Source organism: Hylobates moloch, unplaced genomic scaffold (genome assembly GCF_009828535.3).
Source record: "Hylobates moloch isolate HMO894 unplaced genomic scaffold, HMol_V3 SCAFFOLD_3, whole genome shotgun sequence".
NCBI lineage: Eukaryota > Metazoa > Chordata > Mammalia > Primates > Hylobatidae > Hylobates > Hylobates moloch.
This window is the reverse complement of record NW_026652278.1, coordinates 54,897,742-54,918,280: the sequence shown is the minus strand read 5'-3', so window position 1 is coordinate 54,918,280 and position 20,539 is coordinate 54,897,742. Positions and strand designations below refer to the sequence as shown.

At 39.2% G+C, this 20,539-nt stretch overlaps 1 protein-coding gene across 3 annotated transcripts in view; it reads left to right on the top strand.

The window, feature by feature from the left end:
- SLC16A9 (solute carrier family 16 member 9) overlaps positions 1 to 20,539 on the top strand; it is a 59,855-nt gene that overhangs the window by 10,537 nt on the left and 28,779 nt on the right. For all 3 annotated transcript variants that reach the window (XM_032137904.2, XM_032137914.2, XM_058436265.1), the window contains exon 2: positions 14,005 to 14,236. In XM_032137904.2, coding sequence (XP_031993795.1) covers positions 14,041 to 14,236 — 196 coding nt within the window. In that variant the 5' untranslated portion in view covers positions 14,005 to 14,040. The remainder of the gene's footprint in view (positions 1 to 14,004; positions 14,237 to 20,539) is intronic.

Here is a 20,539-nt window from a genome sequence, read left to right as displayed (position 1 = left end):
ACAGAAGATGTCCTATTGTGGCAGGGAAGGAGGAGAGTCGAGGATGTTCTGGCCAGAGGTCTTTATAGGGAAAGTGCCTTAAAGATTTTGGGGGGAGCTATATGAGGATAAAAAATAACTTTTTGTGGCTACCAGTTACGTCTAAAGGGATTTAAAAAACAAAAACAGTGATACTTCATATTGAGATTACTATGTGCCAGGCACTGGGCTAAGTGCTTTACAGAAATTAACTCATATAATTATTACCACAATCTGATGAGGTAAATACTGTCATTCCCCTCACTTTTCAGATGAAGAAAAAGAGGCACAGAGCTATTTAAGTAACTTGCTGAAGGTCACACTCTTGGCTGGTACCAGAGCTGCGATGTACACTCAGGTTATCCAGGACACCAGCCAGTGTGCTTATTCCTTATGCGAAATTTATGAGAAATTTTCTAGAATAGACGTTCTCGTGTACTCATAGATGTAAGTATCTGTGTGTGTACTTGTATGAGACCGTAGTTATTGAAAACACAGAGAAGTGGAAATTCAACCAGCCATTCTTGTGAACCACGTAATAACCTTTACCAAATGATCACAGCCTCTCTCCTGCTACCTTTCCCACACTGAGAGGTTGTTTTGTTAATTTGAGCAAATTAATAGGTGACAGTCATTATCCTGACAGCCTTATGATTATCATCATTCACACCATTGTCTTTGTTAGAATCTTCTCAGGGGTTTTCCTGCCAGCCCCATGCCTGTTCTGTTGGGGATTGCGGATAAAGCAGAACTGGGGAAAGAGCAGAACACTGGGGCATGAGAAATGCAAAGATAAACTCGACTGTGCAGTGCTTAAGAGACAAAGTGTTGTAATCCCAGCACTTTGGGAGGCTGAGGCAGGCAGATCAACTGAGGTCAGAAGTTCGAGACAAGCCTGGCTAACATGGTGAAACCCCATCTCTACTAAAAATACAAAAAAAAATGAGCCGGGCGTGGTGGCGGATGCCTGTAATCCCAGCTACTTGAGAGGCTGAGACAGGATAATCGCCTGAACCTGGGAGTTGGAGGTTGCAGTGAGCCAAGATTCCTCCATTGCCCTCCAGCCTGGGTGACAAGAGGGAAACTCTGTCTCAAAAAAAAGAAAAAAAAAAAAAAAAAGAGACGAAGCATTGGCTTTTGTCAGCTGAGTGTGGCTTGGACACAAAGAATTGCGGCAAGTATCTGGGCACTGACTGCCCAGAGATTCTTGGAGCTGCTCCTCCCGGGTCTTTTCCTTGGCTGCTGCACAGCAGAAGGGTGGCATTTGGGGTGGTTGAACCTGTGCTTGGCTATTTGGGACAATGGGAAAGAGACAGAACAAGACTTTTCTCTCTTCTGGCTGGCAGTGGTGTGTTCTTGCTTTTTCCGGAGCCGTAAGGGTGAAACTGTGCTCATTCTCTAGCCAGAGACCAGCCAACAGATTCTGGGGATTTGCCACGTCAAAGTGTGGGGTTAATAGCATTGCCACCACCAGTGGGGACAGAGTCAAATACAGCAAGTCAAGAAGGAGCAGGCAACTGTACATTCCTTTGGTCTTCCTCTATGGTTCAGTGTGCTTAGGAAAAAAAAGTCATATTCTCCTGAAAGGATCTAATTATTCTGCTCTTTTGTTTTGTAAAGTTTTGTTTAAGTGTTCTAAGTATCAAGAAATAACTAAAGATTTAAAAGTTTCCAAAGCCCTAGATTTCTAAATGATCCAGTAACCAGTTGTTGTTCTAGAACTCTGGGGTAACCAGTAACTACTCTTTAGACAATGGCTATGAAATTACCAGAAATCCCTTAAGTTCCAGATTCTTCAATACCAGAAAAAAAACCCTAAGGTTGTGAAAGTAATAGCTAATATTTATTGAGCTTTTTTTTTTTTTTTTAACTGTATGCCCAGCAGTGAGCTTTGAATTTGCAACCCACTCTTATCCTATTTTACAAATGAGAAAACTGAGGCTCAAAGCCAACAAGCAATTGGCTTAAAATCCCATGCTAAGTAGCACAGACTGGACCAGAACTTAGATACAAACTTGATTTAAGAAGCCTCTGATCTTAACCATTACTCAGTTTCTATCGTTCTGGAACCAGATGCTAGAAAAATGTGCCTTCTTCCTGTCTACCCCATCTTCATGGTAAAACTGAGAATAAAGGAAAGCTAGGAAGTAATTGAAAAAATTGTTAACTTGCTTAAAATAGTTTTCTGTTATCTCCTTCCTCCATATGTACCTAAAGCAGCCCAAGGACACTGATGTTGACCTCAGAAACCCTGAATTTATGTTTTTTTCTCATTGTTCAGATTCCTCTTTCAGGATATTTAGGCATTCCTGCACCTGAGGAGAAGCTTTGCTCTGTTGCTCCTTTGTTTGAGGAGCCATAATACCAATGAAATAAGCAATACATAATTTCCTGATTTTATTTCCCTCATACGAACCTGTTACTAGGTTAAAAATTTGGGTGTAGGTATAGGTGGGGAGAGTGGATGTGGACAGCGAGGAGGGCCATTGACCCGGTGGGGGGGCTCATATTTATGAAAAGTCTCATGCAGCTGTTGCTAATTTTATCTCTAAGTCAGGCCATATATTTGGTCATTGTAACTGTGTGTTTATAGCGTTCATCTTTTAAAAAGTAAATTTGTTGCATTATAACTTATATCCAGTAAAATTCAACAATTATAAGCATACAGTATGATGAGTTTTGACAAATTCGAATTCACAAAGGGTTTACATTAATTTTTTTGGTAACATTTACTAAATTACAAATTACTTATAATTCACTTATTTAAAGTATATAGCTCCCTTGATGGCTTTAGTATATTCAGAATAGTACAACCATCACTACCATCAATTTTAGAACATTTTCATCACCCCCGAAAGAAACCTCATATGCATTAGCATTTCTCCCTACCCCAAAACCTCCCGGCTCTAGGCAGCCACTAATCAACTTCCTGTTTCTACAGATGTGCCTGTTCTGGACATTTCACATAAGTGGAATCATACCATATGTGGTCTCTTTCAATTATGTTTTCTCACTTAGCTTAGGGTTTTTAAGGTTATACATGTTGTTGCATGTATAAGCATTTCATCCCTTTTTATTGCTGAATAATAGTCCATTGTGTAGATATATATCATACTTTATCCATTCATCAGTTGATGGGCATTTGGATCCATTATCTATATATGTTTATCAGTTTTCATCACATATAATATATAAAATATCTAGTGTATATATATAAAATATATACTATATTTAAAATATATTTATATTTATATTTATATAATATATTTTAAAAATATATATAATATATAATATAAATATAAAAAAATTTAGTGTATATATATGTATATATGTGTATATATATATAAGTGTATATATGTGTGTGTGTGTGTGTGTGTGTATATATATATATATTTGAGATGGAGTCTCGCTCTGTCACCCAGGTTGGAATGCAGTGGCACGATCTCAGGTCACTGCAACCTCCACCTCCTGGGTTTAAGTGATTCTCCTGTCTCAGCCCCCGAGTAGCTGGGATTACAGGCATCCACCATCACAGCTGGCTAATTTTTGTATTTTTAGTAGAGATAGGGTTTCACCATGTTGGCCAGGCTGGTCTTAAACTCCTGGCCTCAAGTGATCCACCCACCTTGGCCTCCCAAAGTGCTGGAATTACAAGCATGAGCCACTGCACCTGGATGAATATTTAGGATATTTAATGTATTCTATCTATAGTCTATCTTAATATATAGACTATTTTCTATATATATTCATCACTGTTTGGCTAATAGCATTCATTTTTAAGATGTAGATATTTAATCAAAACCTTGATTTTCATACCCTCTTTTTTGTTTTCTTACCTTCAATATTTAGCATGCTAGTAGTCAGAAACATGAAAGTAGCTTAATCCCATCTTGATTTCTGAGACAATCTGATCAAGACCACCACAACTGGATTTACAGTTGTACTAAAATTATTATTTGGAGGCCGGGCGTGGTGGCTCACGCCTGTAATCCCAGCATTTGGGAGGCCGAGGCAGGCGGATCATGAGGTCAGGAGATTGAGACCATCCTGATTAACATGGTGAAACTCCATCTCTACTAAAAATGCAAAAAAAAATTACCCAGGTGTGGTGGCGGGCGCCTGTAGTCCCAGCTACTTGGGAGGCTGAGGCAGGAGAATGGCATGAACTGGGGAGGTGGAGCTTACTGTGAGCCGAGATCGCACCACTGCACTCCAGTCTGGGCGAAAGAGTGAGACTGTGTCTCAATAAATAAATAAATAAATAAATAAATAAATAAATAAATAAAATTATTATTTGGAGTTCACGCCCTTGAATACCTATTTCAAACTGTAGGAAATTCTTATAGAATTTTGTGTGTGTGTGTGTGTGTGTGTGTGTGTGTATATATATATACATACATACAGAATGAGGATGACTCAATACGATTTTACAAAGAGTTTTAATACTTTAGAAGCACAACAGGTTGGATTCTTTTTCTTTTCCGTAAAAATTGATGTTGATATATAACTATATTTATTTGACTTTAGAAGAGAAATGATACACTGACATTTTAAAATGTCATTGGAAAGTGACAAAATTGATCTAGTGACTACAACTTTTAAAGGACTTACGTTAGTGTTAACGTGGTGGCATTTGCTAGTATATAAATCAACAAAGAGAGTCGATTTACTTGACAGTTTAGGTCTTTGACCCAGAGGAGACTTATTTTAAAATTCTATCCTACTTAAAAATTGTTATAAAAATCAGTTATAAGTGTGTTGACACTGTTGCAGCTGATGACTGCAGATGCACTTTTTACCCCTTGAACAGTATAAAATGAAATTGCTTAAGAAATGGGAAAGCAAAAGTAAAAGTAGAATATTACATGTGGTATGGAGAAGGCAGACTCAAGAACTAGAGATATGATCACTTGTGTTATGCCTCTCATGAAATGTAATTAATTTGTATTTGAATTGAGAGCTTCAGTTTGTATTAAATATATTTGTTTACCTATTGTTTTAGAATTCCCAAAAAATTATCTACATTTTTGCTTACATTTCATTAAAACACCCAAAGAATTGACTTGTTTACCTACATTTTTTTTGTTGTTTTTAGGTATTGATTAATTATTTCTCAATTCCCAGGATTCCTTCACCCAAACTGAGGTGGTATAGAATAAATGATACATGTTTGGAGGGATAAAAGTCATTGTTTGAGGGAAAGAGTGATATCAGTATTACAACTGCTTCTGGCTGAACAGGTTTGCTTTTTAGTTTATAAAACTTGTTACCTACACTGGAGTCAGAGCTAAAACATAATTTTCAGTAGCTTTTGAAGTGTTTTATTTTAACAGCTTTATTGAGGTATAACTCATACATGATAAAATTGATCCATTTAATGTGTGCAGCTCAGTGATTTTTAGCATGTGCATAGAGTTGTGCTACCTGCACCACAATCTCATTTTAAAATGTTTTCATCATCCCACAAAGAAGCCCTTTAACAGTCATTCCCCATTTCCACCCCTCAAACTTTTTTCCAAAGTGGCTTCAGCCTTTTCATCTGCACCAGCAGCGTGTGAGGGTTTCAGTCCACCTCCTCGCCTACGGTTTATAGCCTTACAGTGTCATAAATGTAACTGTAGGAAGGTCATGGAACCCAGCATGATTTAGACTTTTGACTCACCTCACAGATAACTAGATCAAGGCAAAATCAACCTGGAATCAGGTTTTCTGATTGTTCCCAAGATAAAGTCACAGGATTCTAGGCTCTTAAAATAAAGTGCTTCAGCACCAGACAATCTGGTAGTGATTGAGATTCAAATAAAAATGTGCTACTGTTGACCTCCTTTTATATTTCAAGTGAAAAGTCTATGAATCTTTAAGGAGATATTTATAGACAACGCTCAAATGGGGGTTATTAGGGAAAGATAATTTGGGGGAAGGGAGCAAAGGCAACAGGAAACTGTCAACTGGAAATAAGATTAAATACTTGTAAATCACTTTGTATTTGGCAAAAATTAGTATAGTGCATATGTATACATTTCAGGGATAGAAATACTCAGTGTTCTTAAATGTCACACCTGCAGTTCTGACAGCCTATATCCAGAGCAGAAATTTTCAGCCAATGTAAAGAGTTGAAGAAACAAAGGATTGGCATTATTTGAGCAGAACTAAACATAATCGAAGGCATTGGAACTTAAAGCTTTATTGTGAATGAAATGTAGTCTTTCATCAATAGTCTTTTTCGTTTCCCGAAGGAAGTGATTAGAACTTGCCAACTCTCCTTTCCCCTTAAACAAAACAGGTTCTGGCCTTAGGAGATATACTATCCTTTCTACTAATGATAATCTAATTTTGTTGAATAGTGTTATCTTCTTATGGTTAATATTATTTCATGCTTTTCTCTCTCCTCCAAGGGAAGTTCATAATACATGTACTGTATTTAATTTTTTTAAGTTAAAGTTAAGAAAGATGCTTACAAGTTCAAGTTCAAATTCAAATTAATTCTGTGAAACTTCTTTTAACCCTGTAGTATAACAAAACTGCCCCTAAATTACTGTTCTTCAAATGATCTCTCAAAATGGTTTCTAATTTTGAGTTTTATAAGGTGTCTGGTCACTCAGAGTCCTGGTTTGTTAACACTCTGGTTAAAGGAGATTCCAAATTCTCAAATAGTTTACTAGAATATAGTACAATATCTGTATTTCCTAGAAACACATTTTCATACAGTTGTATGAATAAGACTCCAAAACGTTGAATATATACATAGATCGTAAGTCTAAATAACATAGTGCCTTCTGATACTTACAGATCTTGTTTCATTTATTTACTTACTTATTTGTTTAGAGATGGAGTCTTGCTCTGTCGCCTAGGCTGGAGTGCAGTGGCGTGATCTCAGCTCACTGCAACCTCTGCCTCCCGGGTTCAAGCGATTCTCCAGCCTCAACCTCCCGAGTAGCTGGGATTACAGGTGTGTGCCACCATGCCCAGATAATTTTTGTATTTTTTAGTAGAGACGGGGTTTTGCCATGTTGGCCAGGCTGGTCTTGAACTCCTGACCTCAGGTGATCCACCCACTTCGGCCTCCCAGAGTGCTGAGATTACAGGTGTGAGCCACCCCACCTGGCCTTTTTTTTCTTTTTTTGGAAAAAAAATTCCACCACTTAGATAATATAAATGATTTATTCTAAAATATGTAGAAACAATTATTTCTTGTGGTTATAAACACAGACTTCTTGAAACACATTCTTCTTGAATTTACATGGAGAGTACTATTTTTCTAATCTTGTTTTGCTCTGTGAGCCCTGTAAGAACTGCCCTCTCCAACTCCACCAACCTATCAGGCCTATCCTGATTACACATGTATGTTCATGTTGTTCCTCTTGCCTTGTCCGCCCTTCTATGAATCTCTTCATTGTTCTTTACAACTAACCTACTTTATGAGGCCCTTCCACTCCTGCTCCCACCTTGAGTGCTTTCATTTCCTTTGACTCCTAAACATTTAATATCCACCCACTTGTTTGTCACCCAATCGTGTACATACTCTTTTGCACATACCTTTCCACGTGGACACACCTTCCCACGTACACATATCTTACCTTCCTAAGCGAGTTAAAAGAGTTCCTGAGGTCAGGGGCCATACCTTACGTGTCTTCTGGTCTCCTTTAGTAGCTAGCGCAATATAACTTAAATGTAAGTGATCAAGAACATTTTGAATAAAGACCACTTTCTTCTTCTTTTTTTTTTTTTTCTTTTTGAGACAGCATCCTGATCTGTTGCCCAGGGTGGAGAACAGTGGCATAATCATGGCTCACTGTAGCCTTGACCTCCTCGGCTCAAGCTATCTTCCTGCCTCAGCCTCCCAAGTAGCTGGGACCACAGGTGCATGCCACCACACCCAGCTAATTTTTAAGACCACTTTTCTCTTGCTGCATTTCTGTAAACATTAGGATAAATGGGCTTAGTGGAAATTTTAGTTAATTTGGAATTTTTATTAAAAAGAATGCCAAATAAGGGAATGTATCATATTAGATCATAAGATATGAAGAAGGGAGGATAATAAGAAATTTTCATAAAAATAGATATGGCACATCTATATTTCTTATATTCTATGGTCATCAACAATATTCCTCAGCTTTACCTTTGTCTTAAATGGGACCAAGTGAGGTATGGATGGTTAAAATAATCAACTTGAAATTACTGCATACTCACAATATATTTATTCAGTTGCAAGTAAAGAAATGAGTACCGATAACTTAACAAAATCATTTACTGGGTTAGCTCACAAATGTGGAAGCCTGGAGAAACCAGAATTCGGTGTCTCTGGGAGGTCACGGTGGTAGGACTGACAGAGGTCTCTTCAGTGCACTTTCATGGGGATCCGTAAACTCTGCAGATTTTCCTTTCCTTATATAGCATTTCACTCAAGATTCAGGCATTTCAATCAAGATTCAGAGTCCTGAAAGCCTACTGGCTTCTCTTGGGTTAGATGCCCTTTATTGCTTAAGGTCAAGGAAACTTAATTAACAGTCCCACAAGCCCTCTAGCCATAGGACTGATCTACATCCTCAAAAAGGAAGTTGAGCACCATTACAAAAAAAGGAGAATGAAGGCTAGCCTAGTCATAAAATCACCTTATGCAGTACAGAGTATCAGAAAAACAGCTGGTGAGAGGCACCTAGGGAATAGAAGAAGCCAGGGGAGGAGGGTGCTAGAGTGACAGAATACAGGAAATCACTAAATGGTAGTTTTCACTGTGTTCTATTGACACTACATGTATCTTAAACTCTGAGATGATGACAGATCAGAAGCTATTAGTCATCGCTATAAAAACTTGCCTTTCTAGTCAGAGTTGATGTGCATGGGAACTTTGTATTTCCAAGTTTGCTCTCTTAAATATTTACTGTGAGAATTTCTTTGGCTCTTGTCCTACATCCTGAAATGTCACCGAAGGCAGGGCATGGCAATGCAAGGCAGGGCGGAGGTGTGTGGTGTAGAAAGGCATTTTTGTCTACTTAGGTTTGAAAACTGGTAAGGGAGATAGTTCTCTTCATCCTCCCCCATTGCCCGCAACCTCCCAGGGATACTGGCTTTCTTCATGATTCTGGTGCTTTGTCTCTATAAATGTGTACTTTTCCTGAAGTGCTGTGATTGGAGCATTTGAATGAAGGACAATCTCATATGCGTTTGTCTTCACACAACCTCTTAGTCTCTTTAGATGTTTGGCTATTTCTATCATATCCTATCTAGTTTGAGGAGTTCAGACAATATTTTCTTTAAAGAGGATTCTGAACAGAAATTGTAAAGTACTAAATTGTCATTAGAAAGACCAGAATTGCATTGTTTACTTTTGCAATAGAGTAGGTACCAGAGAGAGTAAATTTCCAATGGAGGGACGTATTTGATTACTACAAAAGTTTCTGATTTGGAAGTTTGGATAATTCTGTTAACACAATCATGTGGTTTGAATGTCTAGATTTTATACCTACAGCTTTGTTCACTAATTGTAACATCTTTGTGTTTTTGATTATTAAATGTTGAAAGTTAATTTGTATAAAGACTTATGGCACATGGTGACATGAGTTCTGCCCAGTGCTCTGAAATCAAAGTGAAGAAATAAATCCATGGAAGCGCAGGCAAATGATGGGTTTAGCTATGACTCTCTGAAGGTAGCCAAATGCCTTGTCATCTGTTGAGGCTGCGTGTGAATGGGTAATTCATATTCCTACTGTCTTCAGATATTATCTGTTGAAACCACAGCCAAGTGCATGGTGGGAAGAATCTGTGGGCAAAGACTCTGTTGCACCTGACTGTAAACCTGGCATAGTAAAGAGACATGGAAGGTGCAGGTTAAGTGGGAGGCCCTGCTGGGGACCTGAAGGTTAAGCCTTGGATCTCCAAATCCATTGCCATGTAAGCTGTTTAGAAAAAGAAGGAAAATTTTTCTTTTCTTTTCTTTCCTTTCCTTTTTTTTTTTTTTTTTTTTTGTTGTTGTTGAGACAAGGTCTCACTGTGTCACCCAGGCTGGAGTGCAGTGGTGCAATTACTGCTTACTGTAACCTCAAACTCCTGGACTCCAGCCATCCTCCTACCTCAGCCTTTTGAGCAGCTGAGACTACAGCTGCACCACCACACTAGGCTAAATTTTGTATTTTTTTGTAGAGATAGGGTTTCACTATGTTGCCCAGGCTGGTCTCGAATTCCTGGGCTCAAGCCATGCCTTGGCCTCCTGAAGTTCTGGGATTACAGGCATGAGCCACTGTGTCCAGCCCAAAGTTTTAAATAAAGTAAACACCATTTGGGTACCAACACTAGTAGAAATCAAAAACAAAAATAGACAAATTTTGCTATGAATTAAAAAATCCCTCCGCCAAAATAGACTAACATAGTCAAAATAATCCATGAACCAAGGAAATTTAATCCAATAATTCATGGATGCTTCAGTAGTAGAAAACATATATTTTATCATATTAAAAGTTATAAAGGGAAAATTGTATGACCATCTTCCTATACACTGGAAATACATTTGATAATATGTAATAACAATTATTTATAATAACACTCAAAAATATAAAAATGCAAATTACTTTCTTAACTTTGTAAAAGAAATCCAACGTAGCACCAGAGGCAACATCACGGTATTTGAGGGCATTCCCACTAAAGTTAGGAACTAGACAAAAATGTATACTTTTCTTAATTGATGTTATTCTGTATGTACTGTTCAATGCAAAGACAAAAGAAGGAAATTAGGGGCCGGGCATGGTGGCTCACGTCTGTAATCCCAGCACTTTGGGAGGCTGAGGTAGGTGGATCACCTGAGGTCAGAGGTTCAAGACCAGCCTGGCCAACATGGTGAAACTCCGTCTCTACTAAAAATACAAAAAATTAGCTGGGCATGGTGGTGGGTGCCTGTAATCCCAGCTATTCAGGAGGCTGAGGCAGGAGAATCACTTGAACCCAGGAGGCGGAGGTTGCTGTGGGCCGAGATTGTGCCATTGCACTCCAGCCTGGGCAACAAGAGCGAAACTTTGATTAATCAGCTTATGTGCCTGACACTGGTCTTGCAGTACGATTGGAAGCCAAAACAAGGTGGAGGATGTCCTGAATTAAGATGTTTTCACCTCACTGTATAACAGAGACAGCCAATAAATCTACCATTTGATTTCAAAAAAAAAAAAAGGAAATTGAAAGTATAAAAATTTAAGACATATAAGGAGATAAAAAATTCTAACTGTAGGTGACTATATGACTATATTGCATTGTGCATTGTATATACCCAAGAAAATCATCTGAAAATCCACCACAAATAGGAGAATTATGTAAGGAAGTGGGATGTAAAATTAACATACAGACATCAATAGCTTTTAAGCATACAACCAGAAGACAAATAAAAGAAATGACCCCAATTACAATATTAGCAGTGAGGATAAAATCTATAAAAATACAATACAATGAAATATTGAGAAACATTTTAAACACTAAGAACATGGATGGAGACTTGAACAAATGCAAAACATATTATGTTCTTAGAATGAGTTGACATCATAAAAGGTCAATTCTCCTTACATCAATTTTTAAATTTAACTCAGTCCTAATGAAAGCATCATCTGATTTCTGTTTGACCCAGACAGGCTGATTCTGAAGTTCATATAGAACAGAAAACATGAATAGCTACAAAATATTGCAAAAGGAGTGTAATTATAAGGACAGAAAAAGCCCCATTAGAGATTAAAATATGGTAAAAGGACTTTTATAAAAAAGATTCTGTGATGAAACAAATGTGGTAATGATATGTGAATAGACAAACCAATGGAACAGAACAGAATATCCATATACACCTAAGAATTAGGAATTTCAACTGGCTTTTCATCTCCAAAATGGTACACGACATTTATACTGTAAGAAATGAAAGTTGAGTGAGCTGAGATCGTGCCACTGCACTCCAGCCTGGGCAACAGAGCGAGAGTCTGTCTCAAAAAAAAAACAAAAAAAAAAAAAAAGAGAAATGCAAGTTGAAACTATGATGAAATGCTATTTTAAAACCAAGAAATTTGCAAAAATCCAAAAGTTTCACAACACATTCAAAATCCTGGAGACAATATGAATTAGTTCAATGCTCTTGAACTTAATTTGGTAATACCTGGCCTCAATGATCCTCCTACCTCAGCCTTTTTCAATATTTTCTGAAATTACAATTACAAATGTATATTCCCTTTAACTCAGCATTCCTCTTTTGGATTTTACCTAGCAGATATGCCTGTAAGCAAAAAGATATATGAATATGTAAGGTTTTTCACTGCACATTGTTTTTAATTGAAGCCATGGAGACAGGTCGAACAAACTAAGATAAAGTCCCATACTGGAATTTAGTGCAGAAGTAAGAAATGAATAAGGAAGGTGAGTATGCATTGATGTGGAAGATCTTCCAGATATTTGTCAAGTGAAAGAGAACAAGGCACATACCAATGTATATAATATGCTATTTTTTTGTGTGTAAAAAATAGAGGAAATCTATATTTGAGTTTGCCAGTGTATACATAAAGAAACTTTAGAAGGATATACAAGAAACAAGATGCATTGGTTACCTGTGGAGGAGATAAGGCTTAGATGGGAAATAGTTAAACAGGGGACAGTTTACCTTTGGTCTTTTTCTCATTTTGAACCATGCAAGTGTTTTTGCCTATTCAATAAGTAAATAAATAAGCAAGCATACAGCCATATGCATACATCCTATGTACTTATAAAAATGACTAAGGATGCTGTCTATGTATTGATAGGCAAAAATCTCTCAGGATGTTAAGTGGACAAAGGAAGGTGGAGAATGTAATGTATAATATACTATTTTTTTATGAAAAAGAGAGCCATTGAGAATATTTGCTTGGTTTCGCTTATAAATGCATAAAGAACCTGGAAAAATACTCCAGTTGGTGAACATTGTGGTGTGCTGCCAGTTCCCCTCCAAGCCCCCTTCAGGAATGACAGAGTCCTTGCCCCAGCTGTTGAGAATGCTGACAGCCCTTATGGGGATAGATTGCCTCCTTTGAAGGGAGCCACCTTACCTCAGATCACCACCCATTCCTGGGTAGCCACATCCAGTGCATGATCAACATGAAAGTGTGGATGGGCAGCTCCCAGCACCCAGCTCAGCACATCTCTGAAGGGTCATCCCAAGTTTAGAAATCTCCTTTTTTATAACTGCAAGGTTATCTGCAGCTAATCTTCTCCCTCTGCCATCTGTGCCCTTCCATAGGCATCAATTCGAGAGCATTCCTAATCAGTCTCCTTCTTGCTAGGAATCTGCTTCCTAGGGAACCCAAGAAACTAAAAACTAAGAAACTAAAATTAGTGGTTCTCTGTGGTTGAGCAGGGTGGGAATCTGGTGAAGGTGGACAAGGTTGAGAAGGCTTATTTCACTTTATGCCTTTTTATAATTTAAAAGAATTGTACCGTGTGTATGCATCATTTATTCAAATTATAAATGCAAATGTATTGATAACTTGCTATGTCAGTGATATTTTATGCTTTTCCATGTACGTCCTTGGCGAACCTTTTTTTTTACTTTAGGAGGAGATTTTTTTTTTTTTTTTTTGAGACAGAGTCTTGCTCTGTTGCCCAGGCTGGAGTGCAGTGGCATGATCTCGGCTCACGGCAAGCTCCACCTCCTGGGTTCACGCCATTCTCCTGCCTCAGCCTCCCGAGCAGCTGGGACTACAGGCGCCCGCCACCAGGCCCGGCTAATTTTTTGTATTTTTAGTAGAGACGGGGTTTCACTGTGTTAGCCAGGATGGTCTCAATCTCCTGACCTCGTGATCCGCCCGCCTCTGCCTCCCAAAGTGCTGGGATTACAGGCGTGAGCCACTGCGCCCGGCAGGAGGAGATATTTTAATCCCAAATGCTGGGATTACAGGCATGAGCCACCACGCCCGGCAGGAGGAGATATTTTAATCCCAAGTGCTGTGCCCTACCACACTCTAAATAAGCTTTTCTTTTCTGTTCGTTTTTGTTTAGGACCTGCAGAGAAACACCTCCTGATTTGGTCTTACGATGGAACTGAAAAAGTCACCTGACGGTGGATGGGGCTGGGTGATTGTGTTTGTCTCCTTCCTTACTCAGTTTTTGTGTTACGGATCCCCGCTAGCGGTTGGAGTCCTGTACATAGAATGGCTGGATGCCTTTGGTGAAGGAAAAGGAAAAACAGCCTGGGTTGGATCCCTGGCAAGTGGAGTTGGCTTGCTTGCAAGTAAGTAGATAAATTTATGCCTCTCTTTACTCTTTAATCATTTAATTACATTTACTACGTCATGAACATTATGCAAGGCAGAGAGGGCTTTCTTTTTAAAGTATAACATATCTTTTCCTGCCTTCATCGCAATGATTGTACTTTCACTGTAATAAATCTGTGTGAAAATATAGGCACTCCCTAAGATGTTAAATCATCCATCCATTCATTCATTTCTTTATTACTTTATTTTCTACGATGTGCCAGGCATTGAACTAGATGCTGGAAATGAAAAGATGAACAGCAAACACATGGTTCCTGCCCTTAAGAGGCTCACAGTCTTGTAAGACACACACATGTGTGACCAAGAATGAGTCAGGGAGATGAAGGTAGTGATCCAGGTATGCTCAAGGTACATTGGTAAGGACCAAAGGACCAAATGGCTCTCAGCAGCCCTCTAAGCAGCTTCTCTTTTTTTTTTTGAGACGGAGTCTCGCTCTGTCGCCCAGGCTGGAGTGCAGTGGCGCCATCTCGGCTCACTGCAAGCTCCGCCTCCCGGGTTCACGCCATTCTCCTGCCTCAGCCTCTCCGAGTAGCTGGGACTACAGGCGCCCGCCTGTAGTCCCAGCTACTCGTTCTCCTGCCTCAGCCTCTCCGAGTAGCTGGGACTACAGGCGCCCGCCACCACGCCCGGCTAATTTTTTTTTTTTTTTTTTTTTTGTATTTTTATTAGAGACGGGGTTTCACCATGGTCTCGATCTCCTGACCTCGTGATCCGCCCGCCTTGGCCTCCCAAGTGCTGGGATTACAAGCGTGAGCCACCACGCCCGGCCCCTAAGCAGCTTCTACATGGCTTGTGATTACTCTTATCTGCCTCAGATACACTGTGGTCAAATCACGTGTCCTGTGGTCATGAGAACTTCACAAGAAAAAGCTGACATAGCAGAGTCTCACAAAATCCAGTCATCCATCACAAAAGTAAAATCCTCATTAAGGATTTTAATATATTGTTATGTATAAGATATACGTGATATATTTTGTGTGTCTCCAAAAGTGCTATTCTTGATGAACAGTTACATACGATGTAATAGTGATTCCTGTCATCTTTAGAGAGAACAGTAGAGACTTTTTATTTTCCTTTTCACCATTAAAGTCATATGCCACTCGAACTTCTAGAGTCATAGTTTGAACTCTGCAGTAATATTTAGTGACCATTACTCCAACATATTTGGAACTATTTAAGCACAAAAGATGGTGATCTAGATAGGGTCAGTAGCCCTGGGCTCTCTTCCTGTGTGCTATGAACTCACCATTATTCATTGAGCAAATCACAATCTCTCTTCTTATGGGGAAAATAAGGACATTAAATATGATTTGTAAGGTATTTTTCAGCTCTAAAATGGTTTCATGAACAATGCATTAGTCGTTCCTTCTTTTAAATATGCTTCTCTCCTGAATTTTATTTTTTTTTTTTTTTTTTTTTTTTTTTTTTTTTTTTTTTTTTTTGAGACGGAGTCTTGCTCTGTCGCCCAGGCTGGAGTGCAGTGGCGCGATCTCGGCTCACTGCAACCTCCGCCTCCCGGGTTCACGCCATTCTCCTGCCTCAGCCTCTCCGAGTAGCTGGGACTACAGGCGCCCGCCACCACGCCCGGCTAATTTTTTGTATTTTTGGTAGAGACGGGGTTTCACCGTGGTCTCGATCTCCTGACCTCGTGATCCGCCCGCCTCGGCCTCCCAAAGTGCTGGGATTACAAGCGTGAGCCACCGCGCCCGGCCTTCTCTCCTGAATTTTAAAGGGGATGTCTTTCAAAAAAAGCAATGCCTCCAATTGTTGTATTACCTTGTTAAATTATAAAAAAGACAAAAAGGTTTAAAAAACAATGCAGGATCATCTCGCTATGTCAGATAAGATGATTAAATATAAGTAAACAAATAAAAATAATATTGCCATTATGAGCTCAAGGGAAACAGGGAAAGTTTGCCCTAGATTTGTTTGATAGAGTTTCTCAAAATAAGGATTGTTTGTAAAGCCATCAAAGTACAAGTGGATGATAATTGATATGTTAATAATGTGATTTGAATGTATTGATTTCTAAAATAAGACCTGTGGTAGGGAGGAAATAATTTTTTTAATGTTCTCTAATTAGTCACCATTTCTATTAGCAAATACTAAGTTAAACAGAAATGTAATTACTTTGGCTTCCAGCAAGGGTCAAAGGATTATTGAAATGCTAACTCAGTTAGCACATACTTGAAGAATGAAGCTTCTTTTCACAAGTCTGTCCAGGTTGGAGTAGAGGGCTGAGGCAAGCTGAGATCTCCTTAAGGATGGGCGTTGGTGGTCAGAGCTGAAGCTGACTGTTTTTGACAATTCAACTGCAGCTCTACACGTTTTCCAAGTTTCTAGGTGGATGATCACTCATCTCAAGAGCCAGGAGCAGCCCTCTTTACTCTTAGCCAGAACTGGTTACATAATTTGCAGGCCCCAGTGCAAAATGAATATACAGAATCCTTGTTAAAAAATTAAGAATTTAGTGACAGCAGAGCACTAAACCAAGTGTGGAATCCTTCTAAACACTGGGCCCTGTGCAACTTGCATAGGTCACAAATCCAATAAGCCAGCCCTGCTTGTGGGGACCAGAGAGTTAGGGCATCTTATCAAAATTCTGGGAGACAACAAGTACTTGAAGGAGCTTGAGGGTGGAGTCAGAAGCTAATTCAAGTCCTGGCTCTACCACCATTGAGCTGAGTGACCTTATGCAAGTCACTTAACCTCTCTAGGTCCAATGCCTTTAGCTAGATGAGGAAGTAATTGCACCTGGTGAGCAAAGCTTTTAAAGATGAGCATAGAAAAATGAGGGCAAATAATTCAAGAATGAAAAGTGGTGGGGAAAAAAAAGGATGGCTAAATAGCTACAACTTATGCCTGCGTGTGTGTATATATACATATATATGTGTGTGTGTGTATATATATATATATATATATATATATACACTTTAGATATTGTGTACAAGTTTCGGCATAGCTGGCTCCATTGAACATATTGTATTTGATGTTGTCCTCTTTGGGTTCCTCATAGCATAAATTAAGATGCAAACCCTGAAACAGTGTTTATATAGTATTAGCAAGCAATGTCTGGCAGTGTGCAAGCCACATTGACCATCTGCTTTATGACAACTTTGCTCTATAGAGAAACAAGTGGATCATTAGTACCTTGGAAGTGGAATAAGTATTTTCATGTTGGTGACTCAAATGGTTATCAGTGGTTCTTAGCCAGGGAGATAATTAGGATCATCTATGGGACCATTTCAGCATATAATTGCATGGATTTGACACTCAGACATTCTAATTCATTTGGTCCATGATGGGGCCTAGATTCATGAATTATTATTATTATTATTATTATTTGAGATCGGGTCTTGCTCTGTCGCCCAGGCTGGAGTGCAGTGGCGCTGTATTGGCTCACTGCAACCTCGACTTCCCGGGTTCAAGTGATCCTCCCAACTCAGCCTCTTGAGTAGCTGGGACTACAGGTGCATGCCACCATGCCCAACTATTTTTTTCTTATTTTTTGTAGAAACAAAGTCTCACCATGTGGCCCAGGCTGGTCTCAAACTCCTGGGCTCAAGGGATTCTCCTGCCTCAGCCTCCCAAAGTGTTGAGATTACAGGCATAAGCTACTGTGCCTGGCCTCATGAATTTTTTAAAGTCCCCAAAGTGATTTTTAGTTAGGAACTACCACTGGCTTCAGCCCTCTATATTTAAATTTTAATCTTTCACTTTTTGATAACTCTCTGATATATGATTTGCTTTGACATTTTTAAAATAAAGAGAACTATTGTAGATTTCTTCTTGTGTGTGGCACTACTCATGCCGTGTAAATCATGAAAAGTAAATTGTCTGTAAAACCTGCAAAAGAAAGGGACCATTCAGGATGAAGGTGAAGACAGTTCTTGGAAGGATGGGCAGGAGAGGGAGTTGGAACTTTGCCAAGATTGTGCCTAAGCATGTGAAATATAAACTCCTACTCCCGGGCTTTGGCAAACCTAGATTTGGACAGTAGCTCATAATAGCATATTACAACTGTGAAAAGGCACGAAATTCTGGACTTTATACTCTTCATAATCTTAATTTCTAATTCCTTTTCCTTGAAACTTAAATAATTGAGAAGAAAATACTTCTTCCCCTTGCCTGAATTCTTTGTTTGTCCAGATAATCCCTGGGATGAATAAAGCTGGGTAGGAAGGATCCTACCCTCCTGGGTTATGCATTGTGAATGAGCTCATCCTCATTACATATATTCCTAAGGTCTCTGAGCTAGGGATGCCAATATAGAAAACACCACCCATGTTTCTAAGAGGTTTGTAGTCTCAGGGAAGAGACAGAAAAAAAACGGTAACTAATAATTTGAGAATTCACAAATATCAAGGAGAACAGCAATGGCAAAACAATCTCTGAGGTTTTAGAGGGATAGCCTTTGAGGAAGCTACTGAGATGGGCCAGTTAGGAAGATGGACTTTCTTAGGCCAATAGACAGGGAAAGGGAAGTCCATGCAAACTACCTTTATGCAGAAGCCTGGATTTGGCACTGCAGAGGCTGTGTTCTCATGGAGTAAATTTGGCTGGAAAGGAGGGATTGTGTTGGGAGTTGTGACGGTCAGTTTTATGTTTCAACTTGGCTAGGTTACATTCTCCAGTTGTTCAAACACCAATCTAGGTGTTGCTGTGAAGTTATTTTGTAGATGTGAATAAAGTGCATAGTCACTTAACTTTAAATAAGGTAGCTTATCCTAGAAAATCTAGATGGATTTGGCTCAATTGTTGAAAGGCTTTAAGCGCAGAAATGAGCTTTCCCAAAAGAAGAAATTCTGCTTGTAATTGTAGCTGCAGCCTATCCCTGAGAGTTCCAACATGCCCTTCCTAATGGCCTCCCCTGCAAATTTTTGACTTGGTTAGCTAGGCAGGTATTGTCTGGCTGCCTAGTATGGTTGTGCCAAACGTGTAAGCCAATTCCTTGCAATAAATGTCTTAATATATACTTCCTACTAGTTTTGTTTTTCTGGTTGAAACTTGACTGATATGGGAGGAATGGAAGGTAACTGAACTAGAGAGCTATCATGGCCTTGCATTGTTTTAAGATGAGCTAACACACCCTTTGGCTAGATATTGTTCCCCAAATTCAAGGAAATGGTGGTTCTGTTTCTCACACTACCCAAGTGCTGAAACGCAGGAAATAGCACGGGTCTGCAGTTTTGTACTCAAAGCAGATTTGAGAGTCCTTGCCCTCTCCCTTTTGTCTTCACTTCCTCCAAAGGTGTTCAAACTCGTAATATGAGTCAGTAAACGTATCACCATGTTAATATAATGAGTCAGTATGGCCAGGCCCACTTGCTGAATGAGTTATGAGTGCTGGCAGAGCTGGGTTTGGGCATTACCCCTAAGCACTGTTAACTCCTTCAAGGAGTACTGAATTCCTGCTTCTCTCAAGGATTCTGTTGCATTGGCAGGTTCCCAGTGTGCTAGGCAGTTTTAAGATTGGTAGGAATAAAGACGAGGTTTTGGTTAAGCTTTCTGCCATCTCTAAATACCACCAAACCAACTAAAATGAAAGGCAGTCAGGGTATATGAGATCAACAATTTGAGTGGGTGTGGCTCCCTAGTGCCTTTTTCTTTTTCAAGGAGATGAACTTGAGATTTACAGTCTTTGCTGGAGCAAGGATTGAGGAACCTGCAATTTGGAGGAGCTCACACCTTGGGCTCCCTGAATTTTAGGTGGAAAGGTAGGACCTTCACAGGCCCAACTGATCCACTCTGTTAGGAAATCTTTGCTGCATGGCAGGTCCATAACCTGGTTACTGCTATATTCTGTTTCTCACTGTAGCGTCAGCCAACTTGTGTATTCACTGCAGCAGACCTGGCCATCCTTCTACTCCTGGGACTCTTTGAAACTTTTTAGGAAAAAGAAGTGCGTGGAGGTTGAGTTTATTTCCTAAAGGAAATAATTTCATTCCCAAAACTATCCTATAATAAATTAAAAACTGAAAAATCACATTATGTTTCTGTTCCCTCCATTTAGAATACATGTTCATCCCTTTTGTTGACATAACCATACTTCGCAGCCTAGTTCACAGCTTAGTTATGTGGCCTTGGTTGTTCTTCCTCTTATGAAATCCCCAAACAAGCCATCTGAACCTTTCTTTTGGTGCTTTTGACCTTGGGTTTTATTTTAACCCTTGATGCGAGTTTGTTTTGCCTCTTGTCTAAGTCCTGGATTGTGTTTGATTTCTCTGTGTCCTTTTCTAACATGATATGAGATTCTAGTA